At 38.4% G+C, this 27,152-nt stretch overlaps 1 protein-coding gene across 7 annotated transcripts in view; it reads right to left on the bottom strand.

Annotated features, from left to right (window-relative positions):
* CCDC171 (coiled-coil domain containing 171) overlaps window positions 1–27,152 on the bottom strand; it is a 303,028-nt gene that overhangs the window by 57,387 nt on the left and 218,489 nt on the right. For 6 of the 7 annotated variants that reach the window (XR_007122375.1, XM_047700701.1, XM_047700703.1 and 3 more), the window contains one exon: window positions 14,038–14,169. Coding sequence is in view for 6 of the 7 variants with exons in the window: in XM_047700701.1 (XP_047556657.1) it covers window positions 14,038–14,169 (132 nt within the window). In the remaining variant the exon portion in view is untranslated. Of the gene's footprint in view, window positions 1–5,590; window positions 5,615–14,037; window positions 14,170–27,152 lie in introns of those variants that run through there. The other variant, XM_047700705.1, reaches the window with a different exon arrangement.

Genomic DNA, 27,152 nt, shown 5'->3' with positions numbered 1-27,152 from the left:
TTTACATTAATTTGGACAGAAGTGCTAAAAAGCCATTTCACTGGAATTATAAGAATTTGATGCACTTGTTTGTGGTTTAATTAAATTCAATATGAAAAAAATTCAATATACCTAAAGAAAGGCAAATTAGTCAAGAGAAAATACCTTAGGCCTTTATTTAGAGCTAATTCTTTTATTACCACGATTCCATTCTCATTCTGATATATCAGATACGGTTTGGAAATCTACATGCTTCAGTCGGGGTTATCAGCTACTTCAATAATCCCTACAATCTCTACTCGATACCAAAATTCAGTGAAGTATGTTAAACTCTATCTCCAGAAAGAAAGTATTACTACATTGTTTTAAGGACAAATTGGTTCTAAGGTGCTTTCTGGTATTCGACTAAAGACATGAATTCACTTTCTGTACATTACAAAGGAACAAATAATAAGATTTCCATGAACTCCTGCAGAGACCATAACTTATTCACAGTATTGCAGAACTTCAGTAGCTGAAAAGAACATTACCGATCATGAGTAATCGGTACCTGCGTGGCTCAGTTGGTTAAGCGATCCACTCCTGATTTTGGCTCAGGTCATGATCCCAGAGCCGTAGGATGGAGCCCTGAGTTGGGCTTCATGCTCAGTGGGGAGTCTGGTTGGGGATTCTCTCCCTCTCTCTTTGACTTTCTCACCCCACACCCCACTTGCTTCTCTATTTCTCTCTAATGCAAATAAATAAATCTTTCAAAAATATAACTACCAGTCATGAGATCAAGATGAGACCGTCCCACAGATTTCACTCCTGCCACGCTATCTAGTGGCTGGGATTCACACTCCAGGTTTTCCCAACTGTATTTCCCAACAAAAGCATTTAAAATATATATATATTTTGTTTATTCACTTGAGAGACAGTGACAGAGGAAAGGGGAAGAGGCAGAGGGAAAGGGAAAGGAAGAAGCAGACTCCCCGCTGAGCAGGGAGCCCGACATAGGACTCGATCCCAGGACCTGGAGATCATGACCTGAGCTGAAGGCAGATGCTTAACCATCTGAGCCACCCAGGTGCCCCCTTAACAAAAGCATTTTATAGGAAAGGATATTTTTAGCTACATAACCTTCAAGCCCCCCCCCCCCAATGCCATTTTCTCTATGAAACCTTCCTTAAACCTCTCCTAATTTGGAAGAATAAATTTCACACATCTCTGAAGGCGAGGTTATGGTACTTTATCTATGCCTCTCCTACAGCAATCATGTTTCCATCTCATGTCACTCTTAAATTCTATATTCCCCCCAAAAGATTTTTAAGTCCCTTGGCATCCCAGAACACAGCACAATGCCTTGAACGTGACAAGTGCTCAGTACATGGTTGAATGGTATTAGCCATATCCAATGTATATGACCAAGAAGCTGGCCATTTTATTTCTCTCAAACAAATTTCTTGGTGTACATTGATCTCTAAATACGCTCAAATGACATTTTTATTTCTCCTCTAGTGTAAGTGGAAAACTGAAGCAAAGGGCATTCTGGTTCCTAAGCCTCCTGTAGATTATCAGAAACTGGAGCTATAAACAACCAGGTCCTCGGACTCCCAGACATTGCCCTCTTTACCTAGAGCAACTGCCTGGATACCAGGACAGCCGACCCCTCCAGACCCTTGAAGATTCTACATTACCTTATCCACTAGGGGACAGATGGTCCCAGGTGAAAGGAATAAGCAGGTTACGTGACAAGGAATTTCATCCCTTATGCTTTCAGGAATAAAGTGGGAAGGGCCCAAAGAGAAGGTCCCAGGGGACTCCTAATCCCATGGAACAGAGATGCATGTATAGTTTGCAAACAGGTATTAGACATGAGCAAGATACAGCCTATTAGAGTCATATCTGATTTGCATACAAGAACTGAAGTCCCTTTGAGTTTTCCAGGTGGCGCAAACTACTCTGCCATTCCTGTATGACCGCAAGTAAACAAGAGAGAATAGTTAAATTAAACTTAAATTTCACCCAAGAACACCACTCCAGATTGAGGGATGGTAGCTACGCTGTGGTGAGCATAGCTTAATGCGTAAACTTGTCAAAACACTAAATCCTGCACCTGAAACTAATGTAACATTGTGTGTCAACTATCCTCAAAGAACAAAACAAAAATCCCAAAACCATTCCATAGGCTGAATGTGCTTCATTATAAGAAAAACAAAAAGCTTACATTGTAGCAATAATACACATTATTTGTGTGGAATCTGTTTCACAATGTTGGTATGGTTCCCATAATTCCTTATTTGAAAACTTGGAACCAGATGTATTTTGGAGCTGGGGAGTTTTGGGATTTGGGAAATATGGGGCACAGACCACATGTAAAGGAGCCCTGAACTCAGGATCTAGGCCAGCGCCCACTAATCAACTCCATTCTACAGCAAAACACTGGAGTAATCCCACCAAGGAGGAGAAACCGAGACTGTCCAGGGCCTCGTGTCAGTTCTTCTCACGAGTCCCCACAAGACTCGTGAGGTCAGGTCAGGTCAGGGCTTTTGCCTCCCAGTCTCCAGGCTTTAGTGGTGGAACTCAGAGTTTCAGACTGAAGTTGTGGGCCTGAAGGATGACAAACTACTTGCATGTTATTAAAAAAAAAAGAACAAATGTATCATCTGGGATTGTTGCTATCCATACTTACTTTCATAGGGTCATGATTTCACTGGAGTACAAAGATATGACAAGCAAAATGATTCTAATAAATTATTTAACGATTTATTGTTAAATTTATTGTAAAATTCAGACACAATATTCTGCTAGTTACAACGGAGCCAGAAATCAACACAGGCACGTATGCACACACGTATGGTTTCTAGCTAACCTGCCAATTATTACAACCATGCAAAAATTAAGGCAGGATGTCAAGATCAAATCAAAAATTTTTTTGAGAGCGAGAGCAGGGAAAGGGGGCATGCTCCCTCTCTCTCTAAAATAAGTAAGTAAATCTTTTTAAAAAAGAATAATACACTATATGTTGATTAACTGAATTTAAATAAATAAAAAAATTTTTAAGAAACTTGGGCGTGTTCAGTATAATGAAATACTTATAATGAATATATTGCATGTGCCATGTTTTTGATAACAAAAGTGATCTATATATACACATATGTATAAAATTTGATGTGCCAGAGAGCAAGTTTTCAAAAAATTTCTAGCTTGTATTGTTAGTTTATATATAAATTTCTTTTTTAAACTGTAATTTAGCAAATCTAAAGATTTAAGATGTATGTTTAAGTAATTATTCAGATTGCTATGAATCTATAATCAGAGAAATGTGATGGACATGACCATCTTGTACAGTAAGTGTTTTAAGTGCAATCTAAGTGGATATTCGTGTTCATATTAATAAACTGGTAACTTCTGTATTAAAAATTCTTTCACTAAGGCTTTACCTGTGATCATTTGTCTCTTAGTCATGGATGTTAACATCCAAGATCTGCTGACCATGAAGACATAATAAGAAAAATATCTGTAATAGACCCTGAATTTACCTTTTATCAGTCATTGTTTTATCTGCGGCTTAACACTAACAAGAAATCACCTAACCTCTTAATTTGCAGTAATTATAAACTTGGTAATAACATGAGAAACGCAAAACTTTCAAAGAATTCCTTTTCACTTGATGAAGAATTATAACATCTCTCAACTCACACATAGTGTCTCGATAATAATAATAATCATGACTGGGGTGCCTGGGTGGCTCAGTCGGTTAAGCGTCTGACTCTTGATTTCAGCTCAGAATAGTGAGATAGGGACTCATGTTGGGTTCCGTGCTGGGAATGGAGACTGCTTCAAATTCTTTCTGGGAATGGAGACTGCTTCAAATTCTCTCTCTCCCTCTTCCTCTGCCCCTCTCCACTGCCCCCCACCACCGCTCCCTGCTCATGAGCATACATGTTTTTTCTCTCTAAAAAAACTAATAATAATAATAGCAGTATTAATGCCTGCTATCTTTTGGCAGCTTTGCATAAGACACTGTGCTAATAAATACCTCATAAAGATTATTTTTTCCTATTTTGTCCTATGACATAACTTAATACATGTACAAAGTTACACATAGACATCTTTTCATTTCATCATAATTTCCTTCTCAATTTTAGAAAGATTGAAAACACGGAGTTTCATCTTTTAGACTTTAAATTTTGTGGGCAAATCATTCCATCAGATAACAGTCAACCAAAGATCAAAGGCCTAATGGCCATCTTAAGCCTCATTCACAAATATAGAACATGTGCCTCTTTAAATATGTCACAGATTCCATTTAGGCCTCAGTGTCGGTTTGCGAAGCCCCCACCCCACAAGCAGAACCCCCTTCATAGACTTGTTTTCTAGGTCCTCCTTTTCTTTTTTTTCAAAAGTAGGCTCCACTCCCAGCATGGAGCCCAATGGGGGACTTGAACTCACAACCCTGAGATCAACACCTGAGCTGAGATTGAGAGTCAGATGCTCACCCGACGGGGCTACTCAGGCGCCACTGTGTCCTCCTTTCGATCTTCATGAAGTTACAGCAAGTCAGGTTCACATTAGCTAATATGCACTATAAAACATACTCTAAATAAAACAGTGCCCTGTTAAATAAAACAGTGCCCTGTAACAGTGAAGTGGTATCATCTACTCCCCAGAGAAAAGGGGAAAGTGTGAGTTAAAGAGCCCTCACTCAGAAAACGAGTGAAAATGTCAGCATTTCGTGTTTTCCTCATTGGGTTATACTTAAGTTAGTCTGCCGCCTGAAATTAGGCCTTTTTTTAGTCTGTATGTTGAGACTTGTGGCCATTTGGGGGAATGGGGGGAGGATGGAAGCTACATCTGCTATTACTAGAAGGTTCTGAAACTGACAAAAAGCATTTAAAGCTTCAAAATTACTCATCCTACACATTTCATTGGTTACTTAAATAACAGCATTTATGCAACCTCAAATAAAACATTTTTTACACTGTGATTCTGATTAACTCCAAATTTAAATAAGTGGGGAGAGGAAGATTTACCGTAATTTGAAAAGATTTAGGATCACTTTCAGTTCTTTTTCAATTCAACACCCTCCCCCATTTCTTTTCTCTCTCTCTCTCACACACACACACACTTCAAAGTAATAACAGTCTGTTTAATAAAACTTAAGGCATCTGTGGAATTATTACCAGAAATTACTTTTGTACCTAGTTTTAGACTGAATGATTCACTGCATTTCCCTTAATCCTTAAGTTGCATATTCATTGCTGTATTTTCCTCTAAGTGCCCTCACTTAAATTGTCATGTAAAATAGGGCAAATCAGGGTCAGTTTATATAAGCGGCATCAATCTGAAGAACTTCATCAGTCTTTATTTCGAGGCATTATGCAAAGAAAACTGACATTAAGAGAGCCTCGACTGACAGCAAATGAAATCAATCAGCAAATCACTAAGCCATAATAAACTCACTCAATTTGTAGATAACCCTTCCTTTTCCAGGTCTTCACCTAGTCAGTCCATCAAACACTGTTTTTTGTCCAAGTAGCTAAAATGAAGAGCAGTTCTGTGGCAGTACTTGAAAGTTCAAGTGCTCACAGGCTTCGGTCTCTCAATAATAAGTCGTAAGAGGCATTATCTAGTGAGGTTATACTTAAATAGGCTGCAAAAATGAGAAAAGAAAGATAGAGGAAGGGTCAGATTTGGGATTCAGTCTTTGCCTCTTAACATTAATGACAAAGAAATTATGTTCATATCACTTTGCAGCTTTTCTGCCTTGAGCTAACGTTGTAGCTCAACGTTGTAGCCAAAAAAAAAAAAAAAGCTCTGTACTTTCATGTTTGGTGGTTCTGTTTGTTTTTGACTAAATGTGTCTGAAACATTTCACACACAGGAAAATACTATCACCATTTCAGAGATGGGATTCGAAGCCCCTCTTAAAAAAATAAATGGTGTTAATAAACGCCACAGAGTTCAAAAAAATATGAAAACACTAGTAATTCCTTAATTACATTGTATAATAATTATTCAAATAGAAGTATATTCAAAGTGTTCACCATGGCTTTCTACCGAAATGCGAGGGAACACTAAAATTGTGAACACTCTGCTCGGCTACTAGAGTGAACGTTGCATCAAACAAATCATCAGTCAAAAACCTCCAAGAGCTGAAACGCTAAAACATTCCTGGACGTACTTAAGTCCCTCGTCCTGACCCCAGGCCCGTTTGCAGTTCAGCCCAACACACGTGATACTGACAGCATTTTACAACGTAAAAAGCCCCGCGCATGCGCATCATGCCATCTGCGCTCCCCACCGCCCTACGAGCGAAGTGCGTCTGCGCAGGAAGTGGGGGCTCCACGCGGAACATACAGTCCAAACTTCAATCCCGGCGTTCTGACTCTCCGCATAGGCTTTCTCCAGCAGGACGCTGCTCGCCTCATTCCCTCACAAACAGAATTTTTTCTCTCTTCCAAATACCACGCCATTAACTAATTCCCATTCTGATCAACATGCTGTTTCCAGGGGCGCCTGGGTGGCTCAGTGGGTTAAGCCACTGCCTTCGGCTCAGGTCATGATCCCAGGTCCTGGGTTCGAGCCCCGCGTCGGGCTTTCTGCTCAGCGGGGAGCCTGCTTCCTCCTCTCTCTCTGCCTGCCTCTCTGCCTACTTGTGATTTCTCTCTGTCGAATAAATAAATAAAATCTTTAAAAAAAAAAAAAACATGCTGTTTCCAGCAAACTCAAAGACAGACAGAAACTGCGGGCTCGTGGTTGCCAGCTTCCCTACGATCTGATTGCCTTGCTTGTTTTTAGAAGGACAAAAATCTCCACCGGAAGTTGAAACCTAAGCGAGCGCACACCTGATCAAGGAATGTTATAATAATATGTAATATATAATATTATTATTATATAATAATATTATATTATATAATATATAATATTATATTATTATAATATTATATTATAATATATTATTATAATATTATATTATAATAATATAATATTATATTATTATATAATAATATAATAATAATAATAATGCCAAATATTCAAAGGAAAAAAGTTTTGTAAATACCTATTAGTGCGGTTTAATCTTCACACTTTTTTCAAGGACGTCCTGTGACCTTCTGGACTGCCCCAGGACGCAGCGGGGCCGGTGTCATCACCTCCGTGTCACAGGCGAGAAGCTGACGCACCCGAAGAGCTGAGGGCCGAGAGCTCACAGAAAATAGTGATTCTAGCCTGGAATGCCAGGAGCACTTCCAGCCTATTCGTCCTTCACAAGAAATGACAACAGTGCATTCCTTGCAAAAAACACATCGGATAAAATAATGACAATTCCAGCTACTGTGCAATTTGTATCTATGGGGGAAGGGCTCCATCTGTCCAATGGCCAGCTCTATTACTTTCCAATAAAGCTGCCTCTTCTGACTCCTGGCATACTGACTCCCCTATGATTTTATCTCTTCCTAATTATTCTTCCTTAGAATAAACAAGGGAAGAAATGATTAAAAACAAAACTGGAAAAAGGACTTCATGAATCAGATTTTACTTAGCATCAGTTCAGATCACTGATACCAGATCAGGCCCAGAAGGACTAATTCATGAATATTTTCAGCTGAATTAAGGAGTGAGGAATTATGAGATTCCTCAGTATGAGATTCTCTGTAGCAGAAGCTTTATACAGATGCATTTCCTTGTCCTCATCTGTCATCCCGTCATTTTCAAAAGGCAATGATAAAAGTCCCAACAATGACCAAAAAACCCCCGTGGTTTCAGACTACCACCAACCCGAAAAAAAAATCCATGATGGAAGATGTAAACTATCTCATCTGCTAAATATTTTAAAAAGAACTTTTTTATAACTCCTAGCTTTTTGGCGGAGAGCAGGAATGGGGGAGCAGAAAAGGGGGGAGAGCTAGTCCTCAGGCAGACACCCCACTGAGGCCAGAGCCTGACATGGGGCTCGATCCCACAACCCCAAGATCATGACCTGAGTGGAAATCAAGTTGGATTCTTAACCATCTAAGCTACCCAGGTGCCCCTATAACTCCTTTTATAGACATTTATTTTAGAAATATTAGCTATTAGTGCCCAAGACTGTGTTTTAACAATAAATGTTTTTTTAAAATACCTATTTTTAGAATACATCTTTAAAAACAAAGTATAAAGACAAAGAAAAGAATGGTAGTGTATATCACCTGGTGAAATATATGGACCAAAAAAAACAAAGCATACATTGAATCTGCCCTAGATTGATTGATCCGTTCCCCTCCCCCACTCGACTACCACCCTTACGGCCCACAAAGCTAAGTGCAGATCAAAGATGCAGAAGAAGGGAAGCAAGGAGGAAGGGAGAGAGGGAGGGTCAGAAGACAAGCAATGATAGCAAACTGCTCTGATAATGATGGACATACTACATTTTCCTGGTCATCAAGAATGAAAATCTTAGAAGATACAGATCGAGGACCTCGAGGCTTAACCCACAATGACTACAACCAATATTTAAATCCAATTACTTAATTATTTAATAATTGTTATCCCAATTTGTAACACAACCTTAAAAAATTAGTCCTCTGTATGCATGAACATCTTAACATTCTGTTTTTTCTCACTTAGCATTGCTTACAGTTCTACCAAGAGACTTTGAAGAAATTTAATGTCTGCTGGCACATTATTCAAACTTCAGAGTAGAATTCTAATTTTTTTTTTTTTTTTTTTGAGAGGAAGAGGAAGAGTCTTAAGCAGGCTCCATGCCCAAGGCTGAGCCTGACGCAGGGCTTGATCTCACAACCCTGAGATCATGACCTCAGCTGAAATCAAGAGTTGGATGCTTAACTGACTGAGCCACCCAGGCACTACTAGAATTCTAAACTTTTCCTTAGCAAATAACAAAAATGTTATTCTGACAACTCACCTCAGACAATATTCTTACAACTACCTCAGAAAATGCCATTTACTCTCCCTGGTATCAACAGAAAAAGCAGACACACTAATTCTTACATTCATCTGCAAGTTGGGCCTCAAACCTAGGTCATTCAAAGGCTTCATTGGCACAATTTATATTCTGTGGAACTATAGACTACAGCCCTCAAGCAGATAGGTGAGATGGAGAGTGGCACTTTTCATCAAAATGCATTTATTCTCAGATGAACTATATGATTTTTCCAGTTAATTGTCTTTCCCTAACAAACAGCTCTTCTCTTCTCTGGACAGTACCTTCTAACCTTTGAAGAAGGTAGCATTTCAACATTCTATTTGATTCCACAACCTAAGTCTACAATCATTTTATGTTTTTTAACTTAAAAGATGTTTTGATTTTAGAATTTAAAGAGAGTCACACAAATTCTCGTAGATACAACTACTTTAGATAAACCTCCAAACCTTTCTGATACCTTATTACTAAAATGATCCCACTTACCAAAAAAGGTCAGATTTCTAATAATCCCCAACATTCAAAGCAGCATTATGCACCCAGAAATAAATGAAAAACAGTATCTGCAAAACAAACAGCATGTCACGCAATATGCTCCCTCTACCTTCCCATGGAGCCTCTTGGACTGAACTCTGTAAATTAAGAACCGGCTAAGAATGGCCATCTGAAAGGGAAGATCTAAATTGTAAGAAGATAACACTTCCCCTTAGTAATGGAAAATAAAGACCCATACTTTAAGGAGGAAACTAAAGGGCTAAGAGAAGTCAGTCACTTCGGGTAACCTGGAAGTCTTTTCCAGGGAAAAGTAGGGAATGTGTATCAAAGCCTGAGAAGGGGCATAACCTTAGATGCAACCATTCCACTTATTTTTTATCCAAAAAAAAAATCATGCCACAGTGAACAAAACAGCGAGGAGTTCCTGTCCATGGACAGCTAACAGACACCGAGTGTTTACAATGTCCTGTCACTCGGAGAACTTTAGATGTGTTGACTCATTGAATCATCCCAGCGACACGATGATTTGCAGACTTCTGTGATCTCTGTGTCACAGATGAAGAGGTTGAAGTACACACTGTAAGTAACCTGCCCAGTTAGGCTTCTTCTGGATTTCTGTTCTCTCCACTATGTCCTCACCAAAGAAACTGTATTCTACAGACACCCCCTACCTTTGCCCCTCTTGACCATCTTTTTTTTTGTTTGTTTGTTTGTTTGTTTGTTTTTATTTGACAGAGAGATCACAAGCAGGCAGAGAGGCAGGCAGAGAGAGAGGAGGAAGCAGGCTCCCCGAGAGAGCAGAGAGCCCGATGCGGGGCTCGATCCCAGGACTCCGAGATCATGACCTGAGCCGAAGGCAGCGGCTTAACCCACTGAGCCACCCAGGCGCCCCCCCTCTTGACCATCTTAAAGTGCACGCGCGCGCGCGCACACACACACACACACCCACAACCATGGTTTACAAAAGACAGAAAGGCAAGATTAAAGGCATGAATGGACCCTATTCACTGGATAGGTAATCTTTAGCAATTTACTGAATCTCAATAAACTTTAGCTCCTTCCTTTATAAAATAGATAAAATCAGAGCACTTATTCATATGGCTATTGTGGGGATGAGGGGAGATAGTAAATGTAAAGTGCTTAGCGAAGTAACTGGTACAGGAAAAGTACTCAGCAAATATTAACTCTTGATATTGCTCTTTGTTGTTTGTTATTGAATGGGGATAGAGACGCAAACATTTATCACATACCTGCTAATAACTGCTAGATATTAAATGCATCGCATAGCCGTCTCATTGGGGGTAAAACAATTCGAAGTATAAGATAACGATAAACAGGTACTACCTTTATAAAATGTGGGCAGAATATTTTTTGCAAAAAGTTCTCTGCGTTCATGTTGTACTGGACTTTTCAGCTAAAGCTAACTTGTCTAATCTAGGTGTTTTAATTTTTTTCTAGTAGACTAATACGCAATATTTGGGAGATACAAGCACAGGTAATAATAGTTCCGGACCGGCCAAAGGAGCTTGGACAAAGGGTTTCATTGGAGACCTGGCCTCACTGGAACATCAAGTAACATGAAGAGTAAATAGGGAACTAATGTGGCTCTTCATCAAAATTATTTAAAGCTTTGGAAGAAACAGTAAACAAGGAATAAAAGGACCAAATGGGAAGATAGAGAAAAACATCCTAAATAACCATTCCACAAAATAAACACACACACACACACACACACACACACACCCTTAAAAGTAATGAAAACAAACTTCTGTTGCAAACTTCATCTTGACAAGGGCCCCATTACGCATGCAATCCTAACAGCCCTCTCTTCCTGCTAGGCACTGTGTTCTCTATTTTACATGCATTGCCTCATTCAGTCCTCCTCCAAGCCCAAGAAATTGGTAAGACTACGCTTTTCCGAGAGAACTGAAACTAAACACTAGCAGAGCTCAGAGACTACATTTTTCTGAACTGGGTTTTCTGCTGTAGGAGCGCACCAGTCACATGGGCTTCCAGGTCTGGAGAGAAAGGGTGATTCTCTTCGCCCCTTCACGCATGCTCACGGTTCTTCCTCCATCCAGCGGTAGACCTGTCACCAAGCTTCCCATTCTGGGAAAGACGGACAGTGGCAGCTCCCATGGCTCCAGATGATGGTGGCCTTGGTTGGCCAAATGGTCATCCCCTGCCATGTCCCACACAGCGACCCTCTCCTCAACATAATCAAAGGACATGCGCTCTCTAAACAGTCCACTTAGGTGCACAGACTACAAAGTGAAACAAATACTGAATTCCTAAATACGGAGTCCCACTGAGCATAACTATACATATTTATAGACTGCAAAAAGGGGGAAAGTAGTGTTCCCTAACATTAGTCTGTCACATGGAAACAAAATTTTTTACCTGTGAATTTGTCCACAACACAGCATAAGCCATGACCTGCATCTTACACAGAGACATAATGTGTATTTTGCAGATGGAAGGAAAATCCCACTATACATCTCAAAGGCCGTACACTACCATTTAACACGGTGTCTAGATTGTCTTCTAGTATCAGACTTTCCCAGTTCAGGCTGTGCAGTCAAACACAGCTCTGCTTGAATTCAGCTCTGGGCCCTGGCACTTACTTGCTGTTGATCTGAGGAGCGGTCCCTGTTGTAGTTGCTGTTTTTCAGTTATAAAATGGAAACGATGCCATCTGTCATTTGACATATAACGACATTTCGGACAGGTCCATTGTGAAAGTTAAACGTGACATATTTAAAGAGCTAAGCAGGATACCTCCTCCATAGTAAATGCTCACTGAAATGGCAGCTATTCTTATTAAAATTAAGGTCATTGACACTACAGAGCCTTTTTTCTCTGAGTACTCCAAAGCCTATCACCAATTCTGTGTGTGTGTCTGCGTATCTGTCCGTGTCTGTGTGTCTGTGTAAAAAACACTATTATGATCCAAATCACGTGTTCTTCTCTGCATGCAATACTAAAGGACAATATGGACAACTAACCTGCAGTGTACATCACAACATGTCAGTGCAAAATGTGCCCAAGTGTTTAGGTATTAGAGATGCACAGAAGTATTTTTATTAGAACTTGGAAAGACAGCAGTTTGAAATAGACGTCTCTCCATTTCCTTCTTGCTATTCACTGACGTCAGGACCAAAGAGAGCTCGTGCTTTGCCGCCAAAATATGGCATTCTGAGGATCAGTCTCTTTCCAAATCACCCAAATCCATGGTTTGGGGGAAGTCTTTATTTGTGAATTATGACAAGTACTAAGCCCTCTGAGATTCTGAATCTAGATAACCAGTAAAGGATTATTTTACAGTCACTAGAAAAATCTCAGATCGCATTGTATTTGTGGTTACAATGAATTCATAAATAATGGTAATCAAATTTAAAATGTACATCTTAATCTTGTACTAAATAATAGTACAGTATTCTAGCCTGTAACTGAAAATAAAAATATTTTATGCTGAGTTTTACATCACATATTTATTTTAAATACATTAGTGGATAATCTAATGAGAGAAATGAGTATTCTTTCTTTGTAAAGCATTCATTTGGGTACTAATAACAAACTAAATTAGGGTATGGAGCAAGTAGAAAAAAATTAACATAGCCCCACTTGCACTGACATTAATTTTGTACAAAATTAAAATTTCACGGGGTCATAAACTAAAGAATGATGAAGTTTACTTTAAACCTCAAAATGTGAAACAGAAACTGAGTTTTAGGAGATATTTCTCTTTTAGATACACTGAAAAATCTGGACTGCTATTGAATCAGAACAAGCTCTTTTGAAATATCAGGCTTCCTACAGTTTACATGATGTTGATAGGTTTCTCTAATAAAGGCATTGGGCATTAAAAGGTGAATAAAGCACATATCGAATTTTGTTTTGTCCAATTAAAAAATTGTCTTAAACCTAAGGAAAAAAAAATGCTCACAATAACCCAGTAGGAGCCTCGATTACAAAGAATCTGCAGCATCTAAAAATGAGTACATTTTTGAAAAGATTTTCTTTATTAAGTTTATCTTAAAGTTTCTTTGGGGTTTCACAATTTGGTACTTGGGAGTTTTATAAATGAAATAACCCAGTTTGCACATATCACGCTGTTAAAACTAAAAATTAAGGGCAAATAAATGCTCTTCAATGCCAAGTACAGTTTGGTTCCACAGTTGCTTACATTACATTGCCACATAAGAAAGGTTGGCTCTACTCTGGAATTAACATTGAAATTTTTCAAATATCTCTCTTGATAAATTTACCAAAAGTGATTTATTTTAAAACAATAAGAGCTACAAATTGAGACAAGCTTAGAGAGATAACAGCCTACTGTCTTATTGTCCTCTGCTGACAGGAAAGCATGTTCTTTACATACTGTACTTAGCTATAAAACACGTATTTTTCCTTGGTTAAAAAAAATAAATAAATAACTTTTCTGGATTATTTAATAGGCTATTTCGAGACTGTGAGAGGAAAAAAAAAGAAAAACAATTATTTGAGAAATAGTGTTCCACGGTGGAAGAAAAATTAAGAGAAATTATTTGCATCTCCTTTGGGTTATTCACAATACTTGGAGGCTTTCATTCTCTCCAGTTAGTGCAATTTATTTTTCCACACGTCTCAGGAGCAAACAATGTTATTTAGACTCTAACCTGGCATGCTACCACCTCTGGCCCGCCCTTGAGCCCCTCCATCGCAAAGGTCTCCAGGTGCAGTCTGGGTAGCTGCAGGGTGAAGTCATTCCTACTTGCCGCAGTCCGTGACAGCGAGATCTGATCTCTGACCTAAAGGGAAAAAAACAGCATCAATGGTAATTCCCCTTCAGACACATTAACTGGGATGAACTGGGTCCCCTTGAGCCCACTGAGTGGACTTGCATTGATCGCTGGACCTGAAATCCATGAATAAATTTAGGACTAATTGATTTTTCGTTGCAAATAAATCTCTAATTCAGAGTGCTGGGGGAGAATGTTAAGAAGAAAAAGCATCCTCCTGCTTGAAATGAGGGAGGGAAGAAGAGTCACTGGAGCTCTTCTGATCAAGAGGTTTTGAATTATTTTTTCACTGTTCCACCCTCAAAAGAAAAAAAGAAAGAAGGAAAAAAAATACCCACAAAATCAAAAACAAACAGCGATCTCCTAATTACTGTCACTTTCTTAATAGCATGTTTCATTTAACTGGTATTAACTGATATATATTAGACAAGATAGTTATTAGGTGCTAGTCTTTGAAAAGAAAACTTCAATAATATGTACCCTGGAATAAAAACAAATAGACTCAACACACAAGGAGACTTAAAAATATACCAGGCAGAGGTTTATTTGCCCATTTCCTTCTGACTAAACTTGAGTCTTAACGATTAAATACATAAAAACCAACTCAGTCACGCAACTTCAAAATAAGATAACGAATAAAAGCAGTGGTATTTGTACTATATTTTAAGTATTCGGAAAGGTAACAATACAAACATATCACAGATACGGGAGAAATACCAATTCTCTAGCCAGTATAGGGATCACAGGCAGTTGATATTACACTGCCACCTTCTGGACAAAAGAGAAACTATGCCCCCATATACTACACGTAGATAAAAAGAAAATGCTCAGAAACAGATCTGTTTTCATCTTTAATTTCCAAACTTAGAGCTCTAAGATTTTCACAGCCTAGTTTTACTAAGATCGGTGAGCTTTCGTTTTTAATTATATAGTTTAACGATAGTAGATTTCATATTTAGGTATATTTTCTAACTTTCCTTATGCCTGACTTTGTTTTAAAAATGTATCTCTTTGCTACCATATATTGGATAAATATTATGCAACTAGCTTAAAGCCACAGGGTCAAAAGTGTTTTTGCTGAAGTAGTAACGGTCAAGAATGGGAGAACTATAAAAAATAGCACTAATTGCTCAAACATATTTGTCTATATCCCCACTTTTCCCTGAGCAACTTCAAATGTAACTTGGCAACAATATAAGATAGGAAACCTCTCCTTTGCTTTTCTATTCGACTTGGGAAGCTTCCAAAACCTGTTTGAATTATTTCTTATTTTATGAATGAACTATCACACTGCATACAGTTTCCTTAAACCAGCAAACACACACAAACATTTGATGCCATCTTTAATTGTTCATGCTAATCTACGCTTATAAAAATCTTTATACTCCCAAGTTGAGCAGAAGTAGCTCTGTCAATAAGTGAATGTCAAATGTATGCTATAAAACATACACCATAATGCAATTTTTATAATGGTGTGAGTACTGTATGCACACCGGAGTCCCAATTCAGAACGTTTCTTTATCTCTAACAAACATTCTCCAGAGTCCTCAGTCAGGATGAGAATGCTTTTAACTTACTTAACATAACAAAATAAATCCTATTTTACAAATACATTTGCTTTAGGTTTTATATTTTATATGTATGGATACCTTCTCCTGCTTTTTGTGGTCACCAATGCACACTCAGATAAAAGAAAACATTAATGTGGATTAAGGTACTGAGAATTTATCAACATCAAACCACTAGTGTTTTTGCCTTCTACCCTTCTGAACCATAGTCAATAGATCTAAATATTTTACTGCACCCTGGCCAATTCATTGTTTGATGTTTAAAAACTCACCCAGAATCAAAGAAAATTTATTAAATTTGAGCCCCCAAATGAGATACTATTAGCTTTGAAAGTCAAGTTTAACTGCGATATTGATGATTCTCTTTTTTCTGTGACAAAATTCACTAGGGAAATCCTGGAAGTCAAAGTACAAAAGCAGATTGCTAATATGGGCAAAGGGGGAGGGAGGACCATAAGCAATGGAGGCATAATCCACAACACAGCTCCCAGCTCTGGAGGTCCTTGAACCCGATGATTATCAGGCACCAGACTTCAACTGTGAAGCCTGAAATACAGGAACAGTAAGCCACATTTTATAGTCTCTAAATAAACTCACTGAACAACAGGAAGCTGGGGCATTTGGCAGTTAAACCTGGGACTTCTTATCAAATTAACATTCTCACTACAACATTATTTAATTTGCCACATTAAATTGTTCTTTATATTAAATAGGAGGGGAAAACTCAAAATCCAGTTGTTTTGCTAAACCGAATAATGGGCATCATAATTACAACTTTATTTGAATATGCATGTGTTAATACTTTCATTTAATTGTAAAGGTGTTGAGATTGGGCAGTGCCATCAAGAGAGAGTGCTACATAACAGACATAATATCACAAATATTTCTACTACATTTTAAGAGTTGACTTAAGAGTAAATTAAGCCAGAACTTTGAGAGAAGGCATCCAAAATGTTCTCCAAATATTTCTAGAAGTTTTCTCTCACCCTTAAAAAAGGATCAGCTAGGGGGACGCCTGGGTGGCTCAGTTGGTTAAGCAGCTGCCTTCGACTCAGGTCATGATCCCAGCGTCCTGGGATCGAGTCCCACATCGGGCTCCTTGCTTGGCGGGGAGCCTGCTTCTCCCTCTGCCTCTGCCTGCCATTCTGTCCGCCTGTGCTTGATCTCTCTCCCTCTCTCTCTGACAAATAAATAAAATCTTTAAAAAAAAAAAAAAGGATCAGCTAGGAATTTTTTTTATCGTCAGGGGTACAGGGAGTGAAAGCAGCACATTGAGAGAAGACAAAACAGTGACAGAGGACAAGTAAAATTACAACCAGCAGCAAAGAAGCAGGAAGGGAAGGTGACAGGGAACAGAAAAAACATGAAGGGTGAAAGATGAGACTGTTCAGAAGAGCGCAGAAAGCAAGCCTGAATTTCAGAGGGTGAACAGGATAAATGGGAAAGAGATTCAACCCAGAGCAGTAAGAAAAAAGATTCACCCCGTACTGCATTCAATTTGTTTATGAAAAACATAGAACAGGCAGCCTGAGAACAAAGTAACCAAAATCAGAACAGAGGTAAGTGAGATTTCCTCGGGGAAACACTGTCCATTGGATATAAAACGATTCCTTTCAAATGCGAGAATCTAAAATAAACATCTTTACTGTCAAAAGAATTCTGAAGTAACAATATTAGAATAATAAAATCACTTTTTTCCCTAACAGAAGAAGGAGGCTCACCTTTGAAAATACAGATTTTAGTGTGTGAACTAAGTAAGATGAAAACCACCATTGTCACCTGTCTGTACATTAAATGACAATTTCAAATTTCGAACTAAAATTATGATTTCAAAAGTCAGTCTTTAATTCTGTTATAGCGCATCATTATTCATCCTTCAATTAAGATTCTATACCCGTTTCACTGTATTTATAGCTATGAATGATAACATGTATATAATAATGTTTTTCTATTTCAAAATGGGTAACAGTCCATACTTAACCTATAACGAATTTTTTCATACAATTTCACAATATAAATCTCATTTGCCAAATTGCATACATTTTTACAAAGTTCTATATAACTGTTCAATTTCATAATATTTGGACAAAGAATAAAGAAAACATACCTCCATTACTATACTCTGAAATTCTGATGTTTAGGAAAGTAGTTTGCTTTCTCCCTTCCCTATTACATACTTTCAGAAAGCACATATTTCTAACAGATATGCCATAAGACACAAAAGAAACAAGAGGTGGAGAGAGAAAAATAAATGAAACTTTCTAAGAAGTCAAAACACGGTATGAAATATCTATTTATTTTATCCTCACACTCGAGTTCCAGACTGAAGTGATTCAGAAGACCCGTGTTCCTATTCCTCTGCTTGGCCTTTACTCACAAGCCTCCAATCTGTTTTCTAATTTTCTGTACTCCCACCATAACACAAAAATAGCTATTCCTGGTGGACAGATCAACTCTGAGATTACATTAGTCATTTTTGGAAAAACTGTTCAACTCTCAAAACATGAACCTGCGTGTCGTATCACGCACAGCTATAAATCCCTTCAGACCTAATGTTCCAAATGAAAAGACACACACACACATACACACACAAAATGTGGTACTAGCTGTGTTTTTACCACCAGGACACTAAGGAAGAAGTAGTAGGGTTGTAGATAGAAATTCAGGTATGCTTACCACATAAAAAGATACACATAGTGCCTGAATCTTAAATCTGGGGAAAGTAAGTGATAATTAGTATTTCACATCATACCCTTGAGCTGGTTAAAATTTTACTTACTCCAATCTAGTATGGCATCCATTGCTTCAAAATAAACATTCTGACCACAGACAGTGTCATCAAGAAGAGATCATGGTCTACAGTGTTTCCTGTGACCTCCTTTCTTACCATCCTGTGTTCATGTTCTACTTTGTTTCCACTTCCCTACCTTCCTCTGTCCCACGCCCTCCTCTGCCCTTCCTTCCACCTCCACTGATTCCTTAAGGCTTTCCCTTCTCTCTTTGTCTTCCTACACTAGTGCAGACTACACACTATTTTTCAACCTCTGCACTAGAAAGCAGCATGTCCTTGGCACGCTACAGCCCAGGAACCAAATCCAGCCCACCGCCTGTTATTGTAAATAAAGTTTTATTGGAACACATGACACCCATTCATTTACCTATTGTCTTTAGCTGTCTTCCTGCCACCATGACAGAGTTGAATAGTTGAGACAGAGACCATACGGTCCACAAAGCCTAAAATATTTACTGTCTGACCCTTTACAGAAAATGTTAGCCATCTTCTGCCTTAAAGGTACAGAAGGAAAGACAGTATTTTTCACCAGCTGTCAAGTTTTTTAAATAACCACATCTCACCAGAGAATATCTCAACAATTTCTAGCGGGTGAACCTTCTATCAGTAACACAGGGTTGCATTCCACAGGCACTTTCTGGCTTCTTTTTCTCAAGTGTAAGTGTACTATCTCCTGATAAATAAGTGTACTATCTCCTGATAAACTTTCAAGTTTTATGTAGTCTAGTATGCAACATGACTGGGTCTAACTTTCCTGGCACATCCTCTCATACCTAATCAACATAAAATTTGGTTAAACAAGTAGAATAGGCATACGGGAAAGCCTTTTGTAAACAGAGAAGAGCATCAGCCAGAGTTAACTCTGTAAGCACACTGCTAGCAAGAAAACCACAGTGCATACAGAGAGGTTATATATCATAGAAGTATGTGATCGAATAAGAATGTCATTCCAAACTCCCAAATTCTACAAGGCAGGAAAAAGAGAGAATATGATTAAAAAAAAAAAAGATCATTAGCAACTCCAGGATTCTGGTATGTGCCTACTGAGAGAAGGAGGGCTTTAAGCTTGCCAACACAATGGAAATGACATTCAAGGATCGAATAGTTACATCTGAGTGGACATCTTCATCTGTCTGTTACCTTTTCCTTAACTATCTGATAATGAAATAGACAGAGAGTAATACTTCCATTAATGGTACCATTGGTACTTCCAAAAGTACTTTTTGCTTTTCAAAGTACTCTTCATACTACCTCCCTTGAATCCGCCATCCACCTTGTGAAACAGTGAAACAGAAACATCCTTAAAACGAGGATGCTGAGTCCAGTGCTCTTAGCACTAATTCCTAATGCCTCTTAATATTTATAATGGACAGTTAACAGTTGGGGAAATTGCTTAGGATTTTGGTAATTCTTCCATTTCCCTACCTAAACAACAACACTATATTTTTTTTAACTTGCCTTGGTCCCTTGTCTGGCAATCTTAGCAAAAATGTGTAAGTTGCATAAAAGTAGTTTTGTGAGAAGTAATGGGGACTATTATTCAAACATCCTTCCTTTCCTCAGGAGTTTCCCTGGACCTGTGGGCATTCTCCTTCACTTGTGTTTTCTTTCTCCCATAGCCCCCCCCCCCCCCCCCCCCACACACACACACACACTGTTACACTGACAGACAAGTTACCTGTGCAGCAACCATCCTTATACACTGTCATCATCTCACACGGAAGATTCCCAGGCTATGACGTCCCAAGATACATGCAGCAGTTCCGGCTGTGCCCCACACCCATGGGAAGGAGACCCTGGCGCTCAGCAGAAGCGGATACTCCATGGACGTTGCAGCAAACACAGGCACTCATCATTGGAAAAGAAGGAAGTAAGAAACTAGCCTTCTCTTGCTGGCAGGTTCTTTAACTTAACCTCCAACTCTGGAGCTGAGCCAGAAAGCTCCAAGGACTGCTGGCTGCTGTCACCCAGGAAAAGAGGGCAAATCCACCACCGCCACCACCCCATGCATTAATAGTTACATCCCAGTTATGGACTTAGAAAATGGATCTCATGAATCAAATTAGCAAGCTGGCTACATCCCAATAAGGATCTAAAAAACTGAGCCCTCCAATCAAATTATCATGCTGGAGGAGAGGGTGATTTGATCACGGACATCTTCTAAAGGCACTGGGCAGCATGATAAATCTCCGGTGTAGGTTATACACCGTAGAACGTACCCCACAAACAGATTACTGTGACCTTGAGCTATTTAAACAAACACCAAACCCATACTTGAGCGTAGAAAAATATGTTTATGCATTGTTAACAGTCCTCCACACAGAAATATTTTTTTTCCTAGGGTAAATTATTGCAAAGGATAAAGGCCAGGGCACAACTGAAATTAGCCATTTAGATGTGTTTAGGCTAAAACCTGTTAAGCACATGTACATGACATTCTGTAGCATCTTATCTTTCATTCGTCAAGGTTTTTAAATCCCTCTTGAGCTGGAGTACCATTTTTAGCTTGGCTAGGTCAGAATGACACTGAACAATATGAATGATGACACACAAGACAGCTATACGGACAGAGTTGTCATCAGCAAGCCAGCTGGGCTAACACCTGTAATGTCCTGCACAGCTGATCTTCAGAACCGGGATCCAGAAACTATGAATGTGGAGCAGTTCCAAGACCACAAGTAACATTTAAAGAGTCATTAACGAGTCACTGAAAATTGGGTTTCGGGAGGCATTAAATCATATTTTGACTTTTAAAAGACTGTCAGCTCTATAAATTAAAAGCTGTTCTGTGGTGTATCCATTCCTTATAAATTCACTGAAAACTAAAAATCAAAAGATAACTGTATAATCAAATATTTGGGTTAGCCATCTTTAACATTATAAAATCACATTTAAAGATTTGGCAAGATAGTGTCTTCAACTATCAGATTCTGTTGGACTCTAATCCATTCCACAGTCCACTCTTACAAAAGAAGTTCTCATCTTTCTACTTCTTAAGAGTCGAACCAGCTAAAAACAGGTTGCAACAGAACTATCACACCCTGTAAATTCCTTGCTAGCGCACCCCTCTTTCCTAGAGACATTCTTATAATCAAATTTAGGCTATCTCCTCTAGCTCTTGATTAGGCAAAATAAATACACATGCTATTTTTAGCAATCAAATAAAGCAATATCAGCAAGACCTCCACTGAAATAGAGATGGCTTCAGCTTTGTTTAGGGACTAGGTGATGGTAGAATTTGACTCATTCAACAAACATTCCTTAAGTGCCTACTGGGTACCAGGCACTGTGATAGATGCTGAGGATATAAAAATTAAGGAGATAGAATTCCATCCCTCAAGGACTCCAAACTCAAGTGGCATAATTAATCTCTGAAAATGCATTTGCTAGCTTCCCATTTATCTATAATGTCTTGTTTCTCCTATCAATTGCTATACTGTCTTCTTTCTTTGCCAGAGTATTACGTTAATCAATCTCAAACCTTTATCTTTAACCTGACTTTTTCCCTTAGGTCCAGACTCACATATCTTGCTGATCATCCCACCTTTCTTCAAACTTGGGTATTTCCAAAACAAAACACATCACTGTCTCCCTTCTTCTCCCTACCAAAAAAAAAAAAAAAAAAGCCTGCTCCTCTTCTTGTATTTCCAACATCCATCAGCCAATCACACTGCTCATCCTGGGAGGCATCCTCCCCTGCCTTTTTCATCCTCATTCACCATTTTACTAAATGAGTTTCACATCCTTTCTTCTAACACCACCTATCATCACTACCGTGGTCTGACTTTCTCCTGTTTCCATCAAGTCTACAGAACCATGGGTCATAAAACCACCTTCATTACTCACGATATCCAGTCTGCAAATATGCCCTCCAGAGCCCAGATTCAGTAAGGAAATCTGACCATATCAGTGCCAAGCTTAAACCCTAGTCCTCCCACTGCCACCATGATAAAAATCCAAGGGTCTTGGAATGGCCAAAAAAGAAAAACAACTTCGATGACTTGGCTTCCAAGTACCTCATTCAGTCTCCTCTCTTGTACTCTCCTTGCACTTCCTGCTGAACTGAAGATGTCTGGATATTCACACTTCCATGCAGTTCCTCACACACACTATCCTCTCTACTGGAATGCCTTTCCCACCTTTCTTCACACTTCAAAGCCCCATCCAGGCATTGATTCTAAGAAACCTTCAGACAACCCGTGGGATTTCTGAGTATGCCTCCTAGATGAGTAAGTCCATCTACATGGGTGTGAAACTGCATCTAATGGATGCTTATTTACCATGGTATACTGGAATTATCTGTGCCTCTGCCTTGAGAGAAAGGAAAGATAGATAGATATCAATGTAGATATAGGTATACATACATACATACATACACATAGACACACAGACACACACACAGACACACACACATACACACACAGACTATGGTCTCTCTTTCTCTCTCTCTCTTCATATATATATATATATATATATATATATATATATATATATTAGTGGGGTTTTTTGTGGTTGGTTAGTTGATTCTCCAAAGACTGGTACAGCTCCTGGCACATAACATACACTTTTAAAACTTTTGTAGAACTCAAATGTTCTTATTAAATATTGGGTAAGAGATTTTAAGTAACTTTATGGTAGAAATGAATCTCAAAGGATATCAGCAAAAACTCCTGTGACTTCCTAGCTATTGTCCAGTATCAGTCAGCCTGATACATTTACAGGGTTTATAGACGCAAGGTCCTCTGAAGTCTTTTGAAGCTTCTGGATTCTGACTTCCTGTTTTATCTTTTAGACATTTTACTGAAAAGCCAGTTAAGACTTCTCCCTAAATGTTCAGAGGTACCTTTAAAGTTCATAGTACACTACAATCATACATAGGAAACACTATCGTTAATCCTTCCAAACATATAGGACTCAAGGAGTCTCTAACAGCCTCAGAATGACTACCAAAAAAGTTCACTCTTCTCTACATTCCAATTTTACCCAAATTTACTTATGTTTACCTCCAGCTATAATAAATCAAGACATCTGTTAAAAATTTGGTTAGCACCCAAGAAACACTTAATTTTCTCATACCTAATGCTAAATAATTAGGATATTATCCTATACATCCAGTCATTACCTTACCCTCAAGGCTAATTCTATATTCTAATATAATTCTATAGAATATAGAATTATATTCTAATATAATTCTTGTACTTTTCCTCCTTTTCTCACAATAGATATACTAAAGCATGTTTGGAGAGTCTCTTAATTTAAAGAAAAAAATCAATCCTAAGAGTCTATATTATCAGTAATATTAGAAACCCACTGGTATATTTATTAGGCAAATAAAAGTATACGACTTTAGGGAATGATGTTAGCAAAAATGGTGAAATAATGAACTCCAAAAGTCAGTCGCTCCACACACACAAAAAGGGAATACCCTTGGGCAGCTGGGTGGCTCAGTCAGTTTAGCGTCTGCTCTTGCCTCAGGTCATGATCTCGGATTCCTGGGATTGAGCCCCAAGTCCAGCTCCCTGCTCAGTGGGGGGCCTGCTTCTCCCTCTCTCTCAGCTTCCCCCACCCAGCTTGTGCTCTCTCCCCTGCTCTCTCTCTCTCTCTCAAGTAAATAAATAAAATCTTTTTTAAAAAAACAGTGGCTACCCTGACAAAATTTGTCAGAATCAACATTTTCAGAACTCTAGAAACTAACTGAAAGTTTACAACAACCAAGCAAAAACTTAATCAAGGAAAAAGCACCTGAATCTCAGCATTTAAGGAAATCTCGGTTGAAACACTAGCAGAAGATGAAGTTAACAGAAGAGAGATTTCAGTGGCCATACTTGACAAAGAATACAGACTTTACATGGAAATGAAAAGTATAGTATAGGAAATATGGTCAATAATATTGTAATAATATGACAGTGACCACTTATCATGGTGAGCACTGAATCATGTACAGAATTGTCAAATCGCTATGTAATATATCTGAAACTCCATATAATACTGTATGTCAACAAACTGAAAAAATTAGTTCAGAAAAGTCACTGAACAAACAATAACCATTAGAATAAGCAGTAACAAACAACACCAGGGATGGAGGAGAATCTGATTTCCAGAGTTCGCACATTGCACTATGCAAAATATTCACTTTTCAACAAAAAGCTACAAAGTATGCAAAAAGATAAGAAAGTATAGCCCATAAGAAGACAGAAACTAATAGGAACTCAGGAAGCCTGAACATTGGATTCACCACACAATGACGCTAAATCAATTATTTTAAATATGCTTAAAGTGTTAAAGGAAACTGTGTACAAATAACCAAAGGAAACCATGAGAATGGTATCCTCCAAAACAGAAAATATAAAAAGAGATAGGCAGCATAAAAAGGAACCAAATAGAAATATTGAGGTTGACATTCAAAGTGCTTAAAGGGGAAAAAAACTGTCAACCAAAAATTTTATATCCAACAAAAATATTCTTCAAAAATGAAAAGAATTGAAAAAATTCATGGAAACAAATGATAATGAAAACATAACAGTTCAAAATCTGTGGGACACAACAAAGGCAGTCCTGAGAGGAAAATATATAGCAGTACAAGCCTTTCTCAAGAAACAAGAAAGGTCTCAGGTACACAACCTAACCCTACACCTAAAGGAGCTGGAGAAAGAACAAGAAAGAAACCCTAAACCCAGCAGGAGAAGAGAAATCATAAAAATCAGAGCAGAAATCAATGAAATAGAAACCAAAAAAACAATAGAACAAATCAACGAAACTAGGAGCTGGTTCTTTGAAAGAATTAATAAGATTGATAAACCCCTGGCCAGACTTATCAAAAAGAAAAGAGAAAGGACCCAAATAAATAAAATCATGAATGAAAGAGGAGAGATCACAACTAACACCAAAGAAGTACAGACAATTATAAGAACATACTATGAGCAACTCTACGCCAACAAATTTGACAATCTGGAAGAAATGGGTGCATTCCTAGAGACATATAAACTACCACAACTGAACCAGGAAGAAATAGAAAGCCTGAACAGACCCATAACCAGTAAGGAGATTGAAACAGTCATCACAAATGACATCACAAATCCAAACAAACAAAAGCCCAGGGCCAGATGGCTTCCCAGGGGAATTCTACCAAACATTTAAAGAAGAACTAATTCCTATTCTCCTGAAACTGTTCCAAAAAATGGAAATGGAAGGAAAACTTCCAAACTCATTTTATGAGGCCAGCATCACCTTGATCCCAAAACCAGACAAGGATCCCATCAAAAAAGAGAACTATAGACCAATATCCTTGATGAACACAGATGCAAAAATTCTAACCAAAATACTAGCCAATAGGATTCAACAGTACATTAAAAGGATTATTCACCACGACCAAGTGGGATTTATTCCAGGGCTGCAAGGTTGGTTCAACATCCGCAAATCAATCAATGTGATACAACACATTAATAAAAGAAAGAACAAGAACCATATGATACTCTCCATAGATGCTGAAAAAGCATTTGACAAAGTACAGCATCCCTTCCTGATCAAAACTCTTCAAAGTGTAGGGATAGAGGGCACATACCTCAATCTTATCAAAGCCATCTAGGAAAAACCCACCGCAAATATCATTCTCAATGGAGAAAAACTGAAAGCTTTTCCGCTAAGGTCAGGAACACGGCAGGGATGTTCATTATCACCACTGCTATTCAACATAGTACTAGAAGTCCTAGCCTCAGCAATCAGACAACAAAAGGAAATTAAAGGCATCCATATCGGCAAAGAAGAAGTCAAACTATCACTCTTCACAGATGATATGATACTATATGTGGAAAACCCAAAAGACTCCACTCCAAAACTGCTAGAACTTGTACAGGAATTCAGTAAAGTGTCAGGATATAAAATCAATGCACAGAAATCAGTTGCATTTCTCTACACCAACAACAAGACAGAAGAAAGAGACATTAAGGAGTCAATCCCATTTACAATTGCACCCAAAACCATAAGATACCTAGGAATAAACCTAACCAAAGAGACTAAGAATCTATACTCAGAAAACTATAAAGTACTCATGAAAGAAATTGAGGAAGACACAAAGAAATGGAAAAATGTTCCATGCTCCTGGATTGGAAGAATAAATATTGTGAAAATGTCTATGTTACCTAAAGCAATCTACACATTTAATGCAATTCCTATCAAAGTACCATCCATTTTTTTCATAGAAATGGAACAAATAATCCTAAAATTTATATGGAACCAGAAAAGACCTCGAATAGCCAAAGGAATATTGAAAAAGAAAGCCAAAGTTGGTGGCATCACAATTCCGGACTTCAAGCTCTATTACAAAGCTATCATCATCAAGACAGCATGGTACTGGCACAAAAACAGACACATAGATCAATGGAACAGAATAGAGAGCCCAAAAATAGACCCTCAACTCTATGGTCAACTCATCTTCGACAAAGCAGGAAAGAATGTCCAATGGAACAAAGACAGCCTCTTCAATAAATGGTGTTGGGAAAATTGGACAGCCACATGCAGAAAAATGAAATTGGATCATTTCCTTACACCACACACGAAAATAGACTCAAAATGGATGAAGGATCTCAATGTGAGAAAGGAATCCATCAAAATCCTCGAGGAGAACACAGGCAGCA

This window comes from Lutra lutra, chromosome 13 (genome assembly GCF_902655055.1).
Source record: "Lutra lutra chromosome 13, mLutLut1.2, whole genome shotgun sequence".
NCBI lineage: Eukaryota > Metazoa > Chordata > Mammalia > Carnivora > Mustelidae > Lutra > Lutra lutra.
This window is presented reverse-complemented; position numbering and strand designations above follow the sequence as displayed.